General features: G+C 37.6%; 2 protein-coding genes across 6 annotated transcripts in view; both read left to right on the forward strand.

Moving 5' to 3' along the window:
* Positions 1-12823, forward strand: part of LOC111324709 (tyrosine-protein phosphatase non-receptor type 13) — a 30828-nt gene that overhangs the window by 13890 nt on the left and 4115 nt on the right. For all 5 annotated transcript variants that reach the window (XM_088754241.1, XM_022928332.2, XM_088754251.1 and 2 more), the window contains 13 exons: positions 1406-1503; positions 2079-2254; positions 3203-3262; positions 3594-3675; positions 4061-4116; positions 4790-5041; positions 7596-7652; positions 9185-9266; positions 10254-10309; positions 10808-10924; positions 11173-11232; positions 11583-11720; positions 12042-12207. In XM_088754241.1, coding sequence (XP_088610367.1) covers positions 1406-1503; positions 2079-2254; positions 3203-3262; positions 3594-3675; positions 4061-4116; positions 4790-5041; positions 7596-7652; positions 9185-9266; positions 10254-10309; positions 10808-10924; positions 11173-11232; positions 11583-11720; positions 12042-12207 — 1400 coding nt within the window. The remainder of the gene's footprint in view (positions 1-1405; positions 1504-2078; positions 2255-3202; positions 3263-3593; positions 3676-4060; positions 4117-4789; positions 5042-7595; positions 7653-9184; positions 9267-10253; positions 10310-10807; positions 10925-11172; positions 11233-11582; positions 11721-12041; positions 12208-12823) is intronic.
* LOC148740971 (uncharacterized) lies at positions 5048-6924 on the forward strand (the record flags this gene model as incomplete). The annotated part of the gene is made up of 1 exon (XM_088754827.1): positions 5048-6924. A coding segment is annotated over one exon (1074 nt), but the record flags the coding sequence as incomplete, so codon positions are not given.

Raw genomic sequence — 12823 nt, forward strand, 5'->3', positions numbered from 1 at the left:
TCATCATTGACTCTGATGATGACTTCCGCACAGGTTGTCGAAACGTCAGTCACTACCACTGATAACAGTCCTTCTCAGGACTACACTCACCCGGACGATCAGACTACACCTTCACAAAAAATTTTGTTTTGATATGCTATTTATTGTTACTGGACTATAATCACCCTGGGGTCATTTGATACCCAGGGGATAAGAAAGTCAAGCTTCCCAGTGACAACGAGTTTGGACAAACAAGAACGAAACTTTTCACTCAGACAGCTCAAACTCTTGGCCACGTAATAGACGTTGAAGTCTGTCATAGAAACAATCAGGAATCCGAAATTGGCGAGATCGATTTATTGGTGCTTAAATGATTAAAAAGACTTCGGCAGGGGATTTTTTGCGTTTCTCTTTATTGCTATGGTACTTCTTTTGAATTCAATTTTTTAGTCAAAACATACCAATCATGTTATCCTTAATAATCATTTTCTAGATCAATTTTTGTTATATTTGCGTTGAAATCCGAAACTATACATGAAATACATTGTAACTGAGACCCGAAGTCGAGATAACAAGAACTTTGATCTTCCAAGCGAGACTGTAATTTAAGTCACTGCAGAAATAATTGCTGAAAATCTTTTGGGCTTCCGGCATCAAGGATTGGACCCGTGCCTCTTTGGAACCATTCGGGCTCTTTGTACAAAGCCACATGCTGAGAGGGAGGCAAATTAATTTTCGAAGCTCCGTCGAAGACTGAACTTTTCAAGCTTCACTTCGTGTGATACATTTCATTGCACTGATTTCAGTACCTGTGAAGATTAATTCGTCATTTAAGTTGAATCATTGAAGAATCTGACCGACAGGTTGATTCATTACTTTCCATTTTCGAGGCAAAGGAAACTAATTCGCAAATGTGGTAATTCCTTAAACAGGATAACAACGAAGTTAGCGTATCTTAGGTTTCTTCGCTTTCAGTCACAAAAGTTGTGTCTAACACTTTCCCTCGTCGAAATAAATTGCCTAATTGTCGAAGGGTTACTGTGGGAATAAAAGTGATACGACAAATACAAAATTGCTTCCAATCTCAAAGATTTGCCAAGGCAACAGATGACATACTGTCAATTCGGTTGCCCGCATTATTGATCATTGGTTTTACTGCACGTACAAAGCATGATTCTTGCGGGCAGGGAAATTCTCCCCCTCCTGATGTGCTTTATACTCTGGTGAGGTTAATGGCAAAGATAAATAAGTTGTATTCGTTAATGGAGAATAACATGACAAACATATTTGCCAAGGAAAGTAAATTCTTTGTTAGTATATTGTAACTCACAGATATAATTTGCATGAATATGGTGACCTCAGTTTGATGTATTGCAATATTTCACTTGAATTTCATGTCTAATGGGTGTAATTTCTTCGTTTAAAGGTCGCGTTATTTGCTGAAAATGTGCACATCTTTCTATAAATTCCAAATGATGATGGGGATGAAGTTGTCCAGCCTCAAAGAATATCCAAAAGATGGAGGTAATAGAGCAAAATATAAATATTCTAATTTCAGACCACTCAGTATGTTGTCTATATTGTTATAGTATAATTTACAAACATGTTTTCCTAGAGTACCAACAAAGGAGCATTTAGGAAAAGACACGCAATATAAAGTCGTGTGATTTTAAGTCGCAAAGCAGTGTTGAGTTATGAGCAAGCAGAAGAACACCAAAACTTTTTAAAGCCAACGCTGTGGTGATCTTCCTTGCGTCACTGCAGAGCGAAAATATTTTCCCCTCGTAGGTGTGTTTTCATGATGCTACCAGGAGAATAATTATTCTTTACAAATTAGCTGATTTCATCCTCTTCAGACGCGTAAATATGAAATGTTGCTTATGTGACTATAAAGTGTTCGCTCCCCTGAAGCCTTGATTCACACAGGCTGGGTCTATTGGACAAGGTATCGTTCTTCTGTCATGTGTTTGATGCCAAAAGATGACCAACCGTTATCTTTTGGTACGAGCTTCGTTAAAATTTACTGATTAAGGAGGCTGCTGCTATAGTAGCAGCAATTACCGCAGATTAAATCAACCTTTTTTTGTCTGCTTTTGCAGTTGTCAAGATGAATGGAGTAGTAAAGACTGACGAATCCGACTCCCTGGCTGGAGATATGCCAGAATCAGCCGCGGGCAAACCTGAAAACGAGTCAGGGGTCATTCAGCCGCCTGGAATAGGTCCTGCGATACATCTGAACGGGTCAGCGTGCCCAGTACAGGATCAGTCATTGCAGGTTAGCCACTTTATGTCGCTCCTCCTTTGTTCTGTCTCGCCCAACTCAACTATGGCTTCTATAATAAATCTTACGCCCAATCGCATAGTCGGATCGTAACAGAGATCTCAGGTTTGAGATGGATTTGTTTCTCAGAGATTCCAAATGAATTTTCGATCACGCTTGTAAATAGCCAATCGTTTTTCCTCCTGCATTTGGAGATTCTAATCATGTTCATTTGATTAATTGTGAATTAAGAATTTCCTAAGCCAGTCAGCCACAATGAAAACCACTACATCGTAACAATAACAGAAATACCAAAGTGCATTTGAAATTTCGCAAAAAACCTTCTGAAACTGTTTCAAAAGCCTCTATAATCAGTGATACCACCATTATCACTTTACATTGAAATATCGTCTCACGTTAAGTCTCTAAGAAGAAATCGCCTCCCGGTTAGCTCAATGGATAGAGCGCTGGACTGTTGTGCGGGAGGTCGAGGGTTCGAGCCCCGGCCGGACCAACACTCAGGGTCTTAAAATAATTGAGAAGAATTTGCTGCCTTTCTATAACATCAAGAAATGGTTAGATATTCTAGTCTTCTCGGATAGGGACGAATAAATGGAGGTCCCGTCTCCTGCAGGGTTGGGGTAGGAGACGTTAATTTCCCACACACGAGATTACTGTGTGATGGATGTCCTCCCCTGGGGTGGGGGTGGGAGGGTGGACTAGCACGAATGGTTCCTATGTTCCTTTCTAGTCCTTCCCCACTGCAAAACTTAATGCAGTGAAAATGGACTAAATTAAATTAAATAGATTGAGCTCTCATCCAAGAAAACTCAACTGACTTGATTTTTCCCGGGTTATTGAAAGCAATGGATATTCAAATTCTTTAAGAGCTTTTAGTGAAAAGAGAAGCGGGCTCAAAGACTCGTTATGTATCATTACTGATCACGACTTTCCCTAATTCAGGTCAGCGTTCATCCTGTTCAGCTTCAGAAGGTGAATGGGAGCCTAGGACTCAATATCATCGTAAGTTTTTCCTGGAAGAAGATAATCTTCAAATATTTGTTGATATTATTCCTTTCTGAATGGCAATTCCAGTGCCAGGTTTCACTTCTATAAGCAATATCCTGCGAAGAACGAACAATTCAAATTCCTCATTGAGTGGAAAAACATTTCTTATGATTTAAAAAAAGTGAAAAAACCGTCGTTTCGGAAAAGACAACAGAGTGTACACAATAACAAAAGACTGATACGGTCTGTAAAAGCGACTTAAGTTCAAAATGAAAGCCGTTCACAGTTAATTGTCTTAGCTCAACATTGTTTGGAATAGTCTCAGTGGTGACGTCATACTCCACAGGGTGGTATCGAGTTGGGTGGTATTTATGTGAAAACCATGGCTGCAGAAGGACCAGCATCCCTCAGCGGAAAAATTAATATTGGTGAGTTTTCTGGATCCACGTTCGCTAAATACGAAATTTACAATTGTCTTGGGATAGTAACTCCTCCTCTAATGTGGTAGAGATTTGAGATCGTCAGAAAACTCTATGAAAATAATAATACTTTACTACCCAAGAGCAGTTGAAATTACATGGATTTACGATTATTTCCCTCGAATGATTCACTGGTTTGAGATAAATTTTAAACGCAGGTCTTAATTTGCTAGACGTTTGACATTTCAGGTCACAAATCATCGCCGAGGATCGAGGCTTTTTGAAAAAGCGTTATGCTTTTAAATTTTAGACAAAGGTTAAGTTCTTTCTTCTCCGAGTATCCAGTCTGTATCTTCCTTCTGTGATTTCTTTAATTGAATTCCTTCTTTTTTAGGGGACAGAATTCTTGAAATTAACGGTCAAAGTTTGGAGGGTTTATCAAGACAAGAGGTAATTTAAGTAAAATGGTTTTAGTCTGCTAAAGCCAGAGTAGAATTTAATATTAGATCATCACTTATCGCTATATCTTTTGTAAGATCCAAAACCAAATAACACTAGACTGAAGGGGGTAAGTTTTTAAAGAAACTTTTCTACTGTGTTGGTAGGGATAACAAGATAATTTTGGTTTTATCAGCTGAGTTAATAATGTAAACTGTTCACCGTAAGGAGTTTCAAAGCTAAACTCTTTACGGCGGCTCTTTATGGTTTTAGTCTGCTAAAGCCAGAGTAGAATTTAATATTAGATCATCACTTATCGCTATATCTTTTGTAAGATCCAAAACCAAATAACACTAGACTGAAGGGGGTAAGTTTTTAAAGAAACTTTTCTACTGTGTTGGTAGGGATAACAAGATAATTTTGGTTTTATCAGCTGAGTTAATAATGTAAACTGTTCACCGTAAGGAGTTTCAAAGCTAAACTCTTTACGGCGGCCAATTTACAATATCAACTCAGTTGATAACACCAAAGTTACCTAAATAACAATAGTGATGCCATATATTTATCTCTCCTTAACTGGTATTTTTGTTCTCGAAATCTGTTCCGGTTATCCTTACGACGCTAGCCCCCTTTCAATTTCTCCTCTTTTCCATTCTAAAATTTCTTTCTTTTTCCCTGCACGCAGGCTGTTAACATTTTAAGAACAGCACCTCACGTTTGTACGATGCTGATAGAGAGCTGTGTAGCGGCTCCCGCGACACCAAATGGCAAGCCAGTAATGCCTGGGTCTGAGTCAGCGTCAGCCTTTTATCACCCACACAGACAACAGCAAATGCAGCCCATGATAGAACGTCAACCCTCGTTGGAATCGCAGTATTCTACCATGCAACAGCAGTTTGTTCCCAGCCAAAGTCACCAGATTGAAGACATAGTTACTGTGAGTACTACTAATGTAAAGGAACCAAACCCAGAAAGACTTTCTTTAGGAAAGCAGAACACTATCGAGGCGATAGCCTGGGCGCAACCTTTTGAAGTAAGCACTTTTGCAAAGGGAGCTGTATCTGCGATCATAAGGGAAAGGGCGAAGACTAAAGTAACGGCTCTTAACGAAAATGGCTCTCCTGAGCATTCACCAGAAAAATGTAAAGGGCATGTAGGTATATTTGATTCCTTAACTGGGGAGGGAACAAAATTACCAGTTAAAAAAACTGAGGAAAATCCTAGAGAGCAGCCTCTTGCTCCATTGGACGATTACCAAACGCTGCTTCAAGCAGAAAGCTTGTCAGTAGAAGAGTCTCAACCTCTCCCAATAATTGAAGACAAGACTCCGCCAACTGAGGAGTCAAGCGTTGTCAGTGGGTTTTTCAAGAAAATCCATTCCTTCTTGTTTTCCCCAACTTCACCGAAACGAAAACGGTCCGAGGAATCAGAATCGTCTTGCTGTGAAAGTGATTTTGATTCAGAGTTTAGTGAAATGACTCAAGGATCTTTCAACCCTGGGGACATTGAAGCAATTCGCGATGAGCTTGAGCAGTTATTAAGCGGTTCACAAAACCAGAGTTTGGAAAATAGTAACGGGTTTTCTTTTAGCGAGGGCCGCAGCTCTCAGCTAGGTAGCCCTTCCTCATTAGCCCAAGAGGAATTAACTGAGAATTCTGAGACAAAAAGCCAACAAGGATATAAAGATGTCTTAAAAGGGGAAGAGGTAGAAGCCCCCACAGGGCTAGAAAAAACCATGACGTATAAGAAACTTCTGGAGAGCAGTGAAGCTGAACAGGGTGATAATGAAGTAATAAACGTCAAAGTTGACGATGATGTGAGTCATAAGCAAAAATTAGAAGGGAACGATGAGGATAGATCTAGCATAAATATTAAAGTTGAGCAAAAAGATATATCTTCCTGCAAGGATGTGGATTGCATTGAACAGGAAACTAACAGAGTCGCAGATGATGAAGAACTAGAAGGAATTTACAAAACAAATAGTATTCTAAAGGTTCAGAAGGAGACAACTGTGTAGAATTCGATCAAACCCTTGTGGTGTAGTAAATTCTGAGCGATGAAACGACTCTAAAATTCTCGCTAGGAAAAAAAATTCTTAAACAGGTCAAATTGATTTCACTCGTAAATCAAAATTAACAAGTGATTGTTAACTATGGCAATAAACGATAATAACAATTCAATCGAAGTCAGCTCTAGAAATAATGGCTGCAATGTGAAAAACAAGCAAAAAAATAACCGAGCGATATTGACGCTGGTCGTTTAGAATCAGTAAACGTTGTGGTTCTAATTGGATTCGAAAAGAAAGAAGACTGGTATACTAGTGTTAATTAACCATGTTACAAAGTATCTTTATTGTCTCTTATATTTTCGTTAACACAACTGGGCGAGAAGCTGTAATTCATTATTACATAAAAGTATAGTAAGGTTAACCATAATAATGATAAACCCACAACTTAAAGTAGTTACCTCATTGTTGTAAACATACAATAACCTATTCTATTTAGTTGCGTAAAGAAATGGACTAAGTGCTATGGTGTCAGTTCAAGTAATTAATGATAAGGTTGCAATCCTAAGTGAGACAATATTATTTTCGCCCTGTTTTTCCTTTCAAATAATGTGCGAAGAGGTCAATTTGGCCTACTGTATATCACAAGCTGATGTTACAAAATCAGCATGACGATTTTAGGATTATTCAGATGGTTTGTTTCAAACTGCACTTACTAAGGGAATGAAACGAAAGAATTTTTTAGTGAATTGTAGATTAACTGTGGTATCCTTACAAAACTTTAATGATCGATAGAAATAAATTGAGTGAATGAATATCTTCTCTTTTTGTGATAATAATAATTTTTGTTCAGAAGCCCAGAGAAACCTCCAATGCGGCATGAAGACAATATGGGCTAAAGTTTTGAAAGGATAAATGAATCCATGATCATGAATACATTTTACATCACAGTCTGATGTAAAAAAAGAGCATCATTCAATACTTTTAAGAGTAACTCTTACCTAGCTTTAAAAAATGATAGACATTGACTTTACAATCTTTCTTGGTATCTTAATCAGTGTAATTTCTTCTTCTTAAGATTTTTTCGAAACAATATTGAGTTTCAAATCACTACAAGAAATGCATTCAACTGATGACCTCTGTTAAGCGTCCGAAGTTTGTTAAAAAATCCAAGGTTTTGGACACAGCATTCTCTTGTTCAGCTTAAAAATAAAAAAAAGTTGGTCGGTACGAGAGACACTTCAGATGTTGCTACCGTAGAGGAAATTTAACAGAGGTCATCTTAAAAGTGTACCACTGTAAGTGACATCCTTTCGAGAAGGTAGCTTAATAAAATAATCTCAAAAGACTGTTATAAGGATAAGGACAAATTTCTACTGATAATGACCCAGAGTATACCATCCCTTATAGCAATGGTTTAGACTTGTACCATTCAAAGGTCGGTCCTTTTTCTTGTAGAATCGGCTAACTTTGATGTCTCTTTCAGGACTACATTCCTATTGAAATTCCGAAACTCAATGGGAGTTTCGGGCTTAATGTTACGGTAAGATGGTTTTCTTGGAATTAATTGAATATTAGAGCGTCGTAAGACATTTTTTCGACGTTCCTTTCCGTCTTATTTCTTGAAATAGCGTATTTTCAAATGCCTAAGCTCTTTCTTTTTCAAAAGTGTCAATTCCTTCTTTTCTTGGCAATGGTTTGATCATTGCAGAGCAACGATCTCTTTTGAGACAGTCATACTAAGGACTATCATTTCCAGTTAGGCTAAAAGAGCATACGCTTTTCCTATTTTGAACATAGCCTCTCTAGATAAGTTGATTTCAATGGATCATTGATTATGAACTCTTTTCATATTCTTTCAAAATAGTCGGTAACTCTTAAGTAACACCTGATGTACTTCTTATCTCTACTGACGCAATGTAGAGATATTAAGTATTGCCCGTTGTGAGCCGTACGTTCAATCTTAACTCTGAAAGTATCCCTTGAGATTTAACCGTTTCTAGAACTAATCTGAAGGATTATAGAAAAAATAGTAACCTTTAAAACAATCCCGACCGCATATTGCCATTTAGGCTTAAGCTTTCCTATATTTTGGTTGCTTTCCGATTGATACATTTCTGAGTTTTTAGTCCATTTACCTCCTTTGGACAATCCTGAAAGGAAAACATAACAAACGGGGTTGAATGATTGAATATGTGGTCTATAAGAATGCTTATCGCCCGTAAATCTGTCAGTCAATTTGTAGATGAAAAAGCTATTTTTCGTTTATGTCGCAGAATCAGCCGTTTCGTGGCGCTAGTTCCATAAGGGATCCTTTTTCTTCCTGAAGCACTTTCGTTGCATTTTAAATTCGTTCTGGCTCTTTCCGGTGTATTAATTCGTGAAGTGAGGCACAGGTGTTTTGACATCGCATCTAAGCTTTAAATAATTCAGATAAATCTGTTTTGAACTTAATAACAACGACGAAAACTTTAAATTACATTTCCTAAATCCACGCCATCACGTAGAACTCGAGTTTCTTTACAACTGCTGCAATTCAGTTGAAGAAAACTGTCCCATGTGATTATCAACGAAAAAAATTAAACACATGCCAAAGCATGAAGAATTTTTTTTGTCCGAGGATGTACAATCGATTTTCCTTTGTAATATTTTAATGGATTCGTGTTTTTATAAGAAAAAGTAATTTGGCCATGCCGGAGTTTCTTAGTTATCAGCGGGAACCCAGTGAGGTCTCTTTATTACAATTCGTTTAAGCGTCATATAAATCATTCATAAGTCGAAACATAATAACAAAAATGTCTTTCGGCTTCGTCCATAGCAATGTTTTCAAAACTATGAAAGACTCAGTTTACTAACAGTGGCGTTTTCCTTTCAAAAACTCACCGTACTTTCCTCCTCGATCACGGAATTCTCGTCCGTCTCAACCATGTTTTCTGGTATGTTTTGACTTGTAATTGTCGAAGTAGGTCTAAACTTCGAACTTTTCCCATTTTATTTTTACCAGTGGTGACCCTATAGTAAATGAAGAAGGTTTTTGGATTTCTAATTCTTACGTTTTCTTACTTCTGGCCACAGGGTGGGCCAGAACTCGATGGAATTTATGTGAAGTCCCTATTGCCTGGCGGAGCAGCAGAAGCTTCTGGAAAAATAAGAAACGGTACGTAACTGATCTGTTATGACTTACTCGATCAGCGATCGAGAGAAGAAACTTCTTTTCAAATCACAACATCGGTTTAAGAATAGCACTCTAATTAAAGGTGGAAGTCGAGTACAACTGCTTTCAGTTTGAATAAAAACATTGACAAACCTTGAAGTTTTGTGTCATCTTTGGAAGAGTGGATCGTTGCTATCCGTGGTGTTACGCCGCCAATCCAGGGTGTTTTTTTTTTTACGTTTCTATTTCGCAGGTAAAGCAACGTTTATTACTTAGTTTCAAGCAATGGAAAATAAATTCACCGATGCTTGCTTATCTTGTGTTCTAATGAATTTGATTGGATGGCCTTTGAATGGAAAGGAATTGCGTTATTTATTCAAACATCCTTCACTCTTGGAAGTGACCAATTACATTCGTTCTTTGCTGTAGTTTGCGTCCACTGATTGGATGCGATTATTCTAAGACTAAACGTATCAAGTAATCTGTTGATGTATTCTTAAAAAACTTCCTCAAATATTTTGGGTATTTCACCATTTTGATTTGGTGGGCAGAATTGTTTAAATGTAAAACTATAGAACTTTAGCGTCAAATGTCTGCCTTTATTTGCAAGATCTTACATATAAAATAGTGTTTATCATCCTAAGAGAATTACGTTGTTAGATATCGATTTTGACTGTATTTGACTCCATATGTATAACAATGATTGATTAGCGGCCTAATGGCGAGAAAAATTTGCTTTAACCTTGGATTTCCAAATTTAATTCATGTATCACATATTCTGACGCAATGGATGGTCACAGAAATTGGCCTACAGTGCTATGAAATGGCCAATGATGTAGACAATATTTCTTAAGCGTAGATCATGCTCTTAAAACTTGAATAAGAGAACTTTGAATAAATTTTTCTATCAGTAGTAATAATTTGTGAAATGTGAGTGAACCTATTACGTAAAGAGAATCGTAATGGTGTTTTTCATCTTTCATTCGTAAGGCGACAGAATAGTGGAGATAAATGGAGTAGCAATGGATGGTCTCAATCGCAAACAGGTAATTATTTGAGATTCGATATAGATCTATTTGTAATGTTCATTTACGAAAATGAATTCTTTGGGTAAAGAAACTGACCAGCCAACCATCTGACGCCGTGTGCCAGAAATAACATCAAAATATCTAGTTGTGGGAAAAATTCCACACTCCGTTAAAATATTGAGATAGAATTTGGCTAGAATTCTATCACTCGTACAATAATTATCAATGTCAGACAAAATAGTGCCATAAAGCTCCAAGTCTGAGTCAGCCGTAAAGCAAAACGGCTTGTTCTATTTTAACCATGCTGTCGAGGAACCTTTTTCATTTCTTGCGCTTTCCGTTATTTTATAAAAACGTTTTACGTGTCCCTTCGTATTTCACTCAGCAAAACAGTTATAGACGCTTTCCCTTTTTATCGCCATAAACAACTTGGGACGGCCACGAAACCGCAGAAGACAAAATCTTATCATATTGACAGTTTTTCAATTTTCACTTTGATTCGGTTAATTAAAACAGGCTGTAGAGTTGTTAAGGCGGTCTGCAGCCACAGCAACACTGGTTATAGAGCGATACAGACACCCTGGCCCTGAAGGACCTCATTTAGAAGACTTGGAGGATCTCTTAAGAACTTCGGTATGATTGCCATTGCAATTGCTCAAATATTCATGTAAGAGTTTAGGATAATGGTCGAGGAAAAGAAAACTTAGGAAAGTAGAATATATGTAAATTGATTAATATTTATCGAATAGGATTCACTTTGAAAAAAGAAGGATGAAGTCGCATGATAATTTGGATGGATAATTTGATAATCACACTATGGTGTAACATCTCTCTCACACATACTTTTTGTTCTTCTTTTTTCTTTTTTTTAATATCTTCAGCCAAATTGCATCCTAGTGGAGTTACAGAAAATCAATCATTCGTTTGGATTTAGCGTTGTGGTAAGTCAGTGGTTTTGTATATGCTACCTATTAGCTAAGTTTTAGTCAGGAGCCTGTTAATTTTGTGATGCTGGGTCAGACCCTCAATTACGATGTTTTAGTTCGATAAGATTGATTGTTGTTGTTATTGCTGTTGCAGCAAACCACTTCACAGAAGCTATAGTTACAAGTTCTTGGCTTTAAAAAGCAAAGGAGAAATAAGCATAATTTGCTGTTTTTACATGTTATAATTTCATTCACTAGATGTAATTTATTAAAACTGAAGCCTCTAAGTTTTCATTCTGAATACAGAGACTGTAGAACAAGATCTAAGGAGATATCTGCGTCTAACAAGTTTTTCTTGTCAAAAGGGTGGACCTGACTTCGGTGGAATTTTTGTGAAAACTATCAATCCAAATGGAGCGGCAGCAATGGATGGTAGAATAGGAATAAATGACAGGATTGTGGCTGTAAACTGTGTGAACTTAACTCGTGCTACGAGACAGGAGGTATGCAGCGAGTGTCATGTTCAGATTAACATTGGAATGAAGACACATTATAGGGCATGTTGTGGGAAAGATTTTCCAGAAATAGAAATTTTTAAAATCTCTGATGCTAACAGAGCATCGAACAATACTTCAGTCCGTGAAACTATTAGTATTTGTAATTACTAATTTGCCAAGCAGGCAACATGCACCTGATTAACAGAGAATGAAACGTTTGACCCGGCAGTCCTTTTTTCCAAAGTTGCAAATAAGATGCGAAAAGAGGTGCTGAATAAATTTTCTAAACGATAGAACTTGGAGTTAGTCGTTCTATCTCTCTCTTAGGCGGTTGACGCTTTGCGAAACTCACCAATCATCGCTCAGCTTGTAGTAGAGAAAGTCACTCCTGAAGATATTATGACAAACAGCAGCGGGCCACCCACTCCTCAGGAGTCAAGATACGGTGCAGTACAGTACAGTAATTATCAAGCGAGCACGGACAGCTATAATGGTGAGAAAATCCAAAAATAATCAAACACTTAGGAATAATGGATCATGACCATTTTACAAAGGCTTCTGTTCGTGCGCCAACAGCTCTTTCACCTATCAGATTCTGTTGTTTAAAAATGCAAAACTAACTTACGACTTCAGTTTTATCATTTCAAACTGAATTTGCTACGAATAAAGGCTGGTAGTTTCGAAAGAAACTGTTTGGGGCTGCGTCGGTGGGAGTAACGAAATAATTTGGATATAGCAACAAAGTTGAAATGGTACATTGGCAACCGTAACGATTACAAAAGCTGACGTTTCGAGCGTTAGCCCTTCGTCGGAGCGAATAGAGGAATTGTGGGTTGCCTATGCTTTTAAAGGCAGAAAATGGAGCTACGTTATTGGTGGGAACATGGCAACGAGAAAAACATGAATAAATTAGTGGAATGAAAAGCGTTCGTTGATCCCTGTGGGATTTAGACTGCCGGTTTGAAAGATGAGCTTTTGTTCAAGATTTTTACGGCTTTCCGTGCTACCTAAGTGTAAAGAAAGACCGCAGATTGCAATATGTTGCTTAGAATGATTAGGTAAATTAAAATGTGTAGCGACTGGTTTCGATGTGTCCTTGTCATTCCTTT

This window comes from Stylophora pistillata, chromosome 1 (genome assembly GCF_964205215.1).
Source record: "Stylophora pistillata chromosome 1, jaStyPist1.2, whole genome shotgun sequence".
NCBI lineage: Eukaryota > Metazoa > Cnidaria > Anthozoa > Scleractinia > Pocilloporidae > Stylophora > Stylophora pistillata.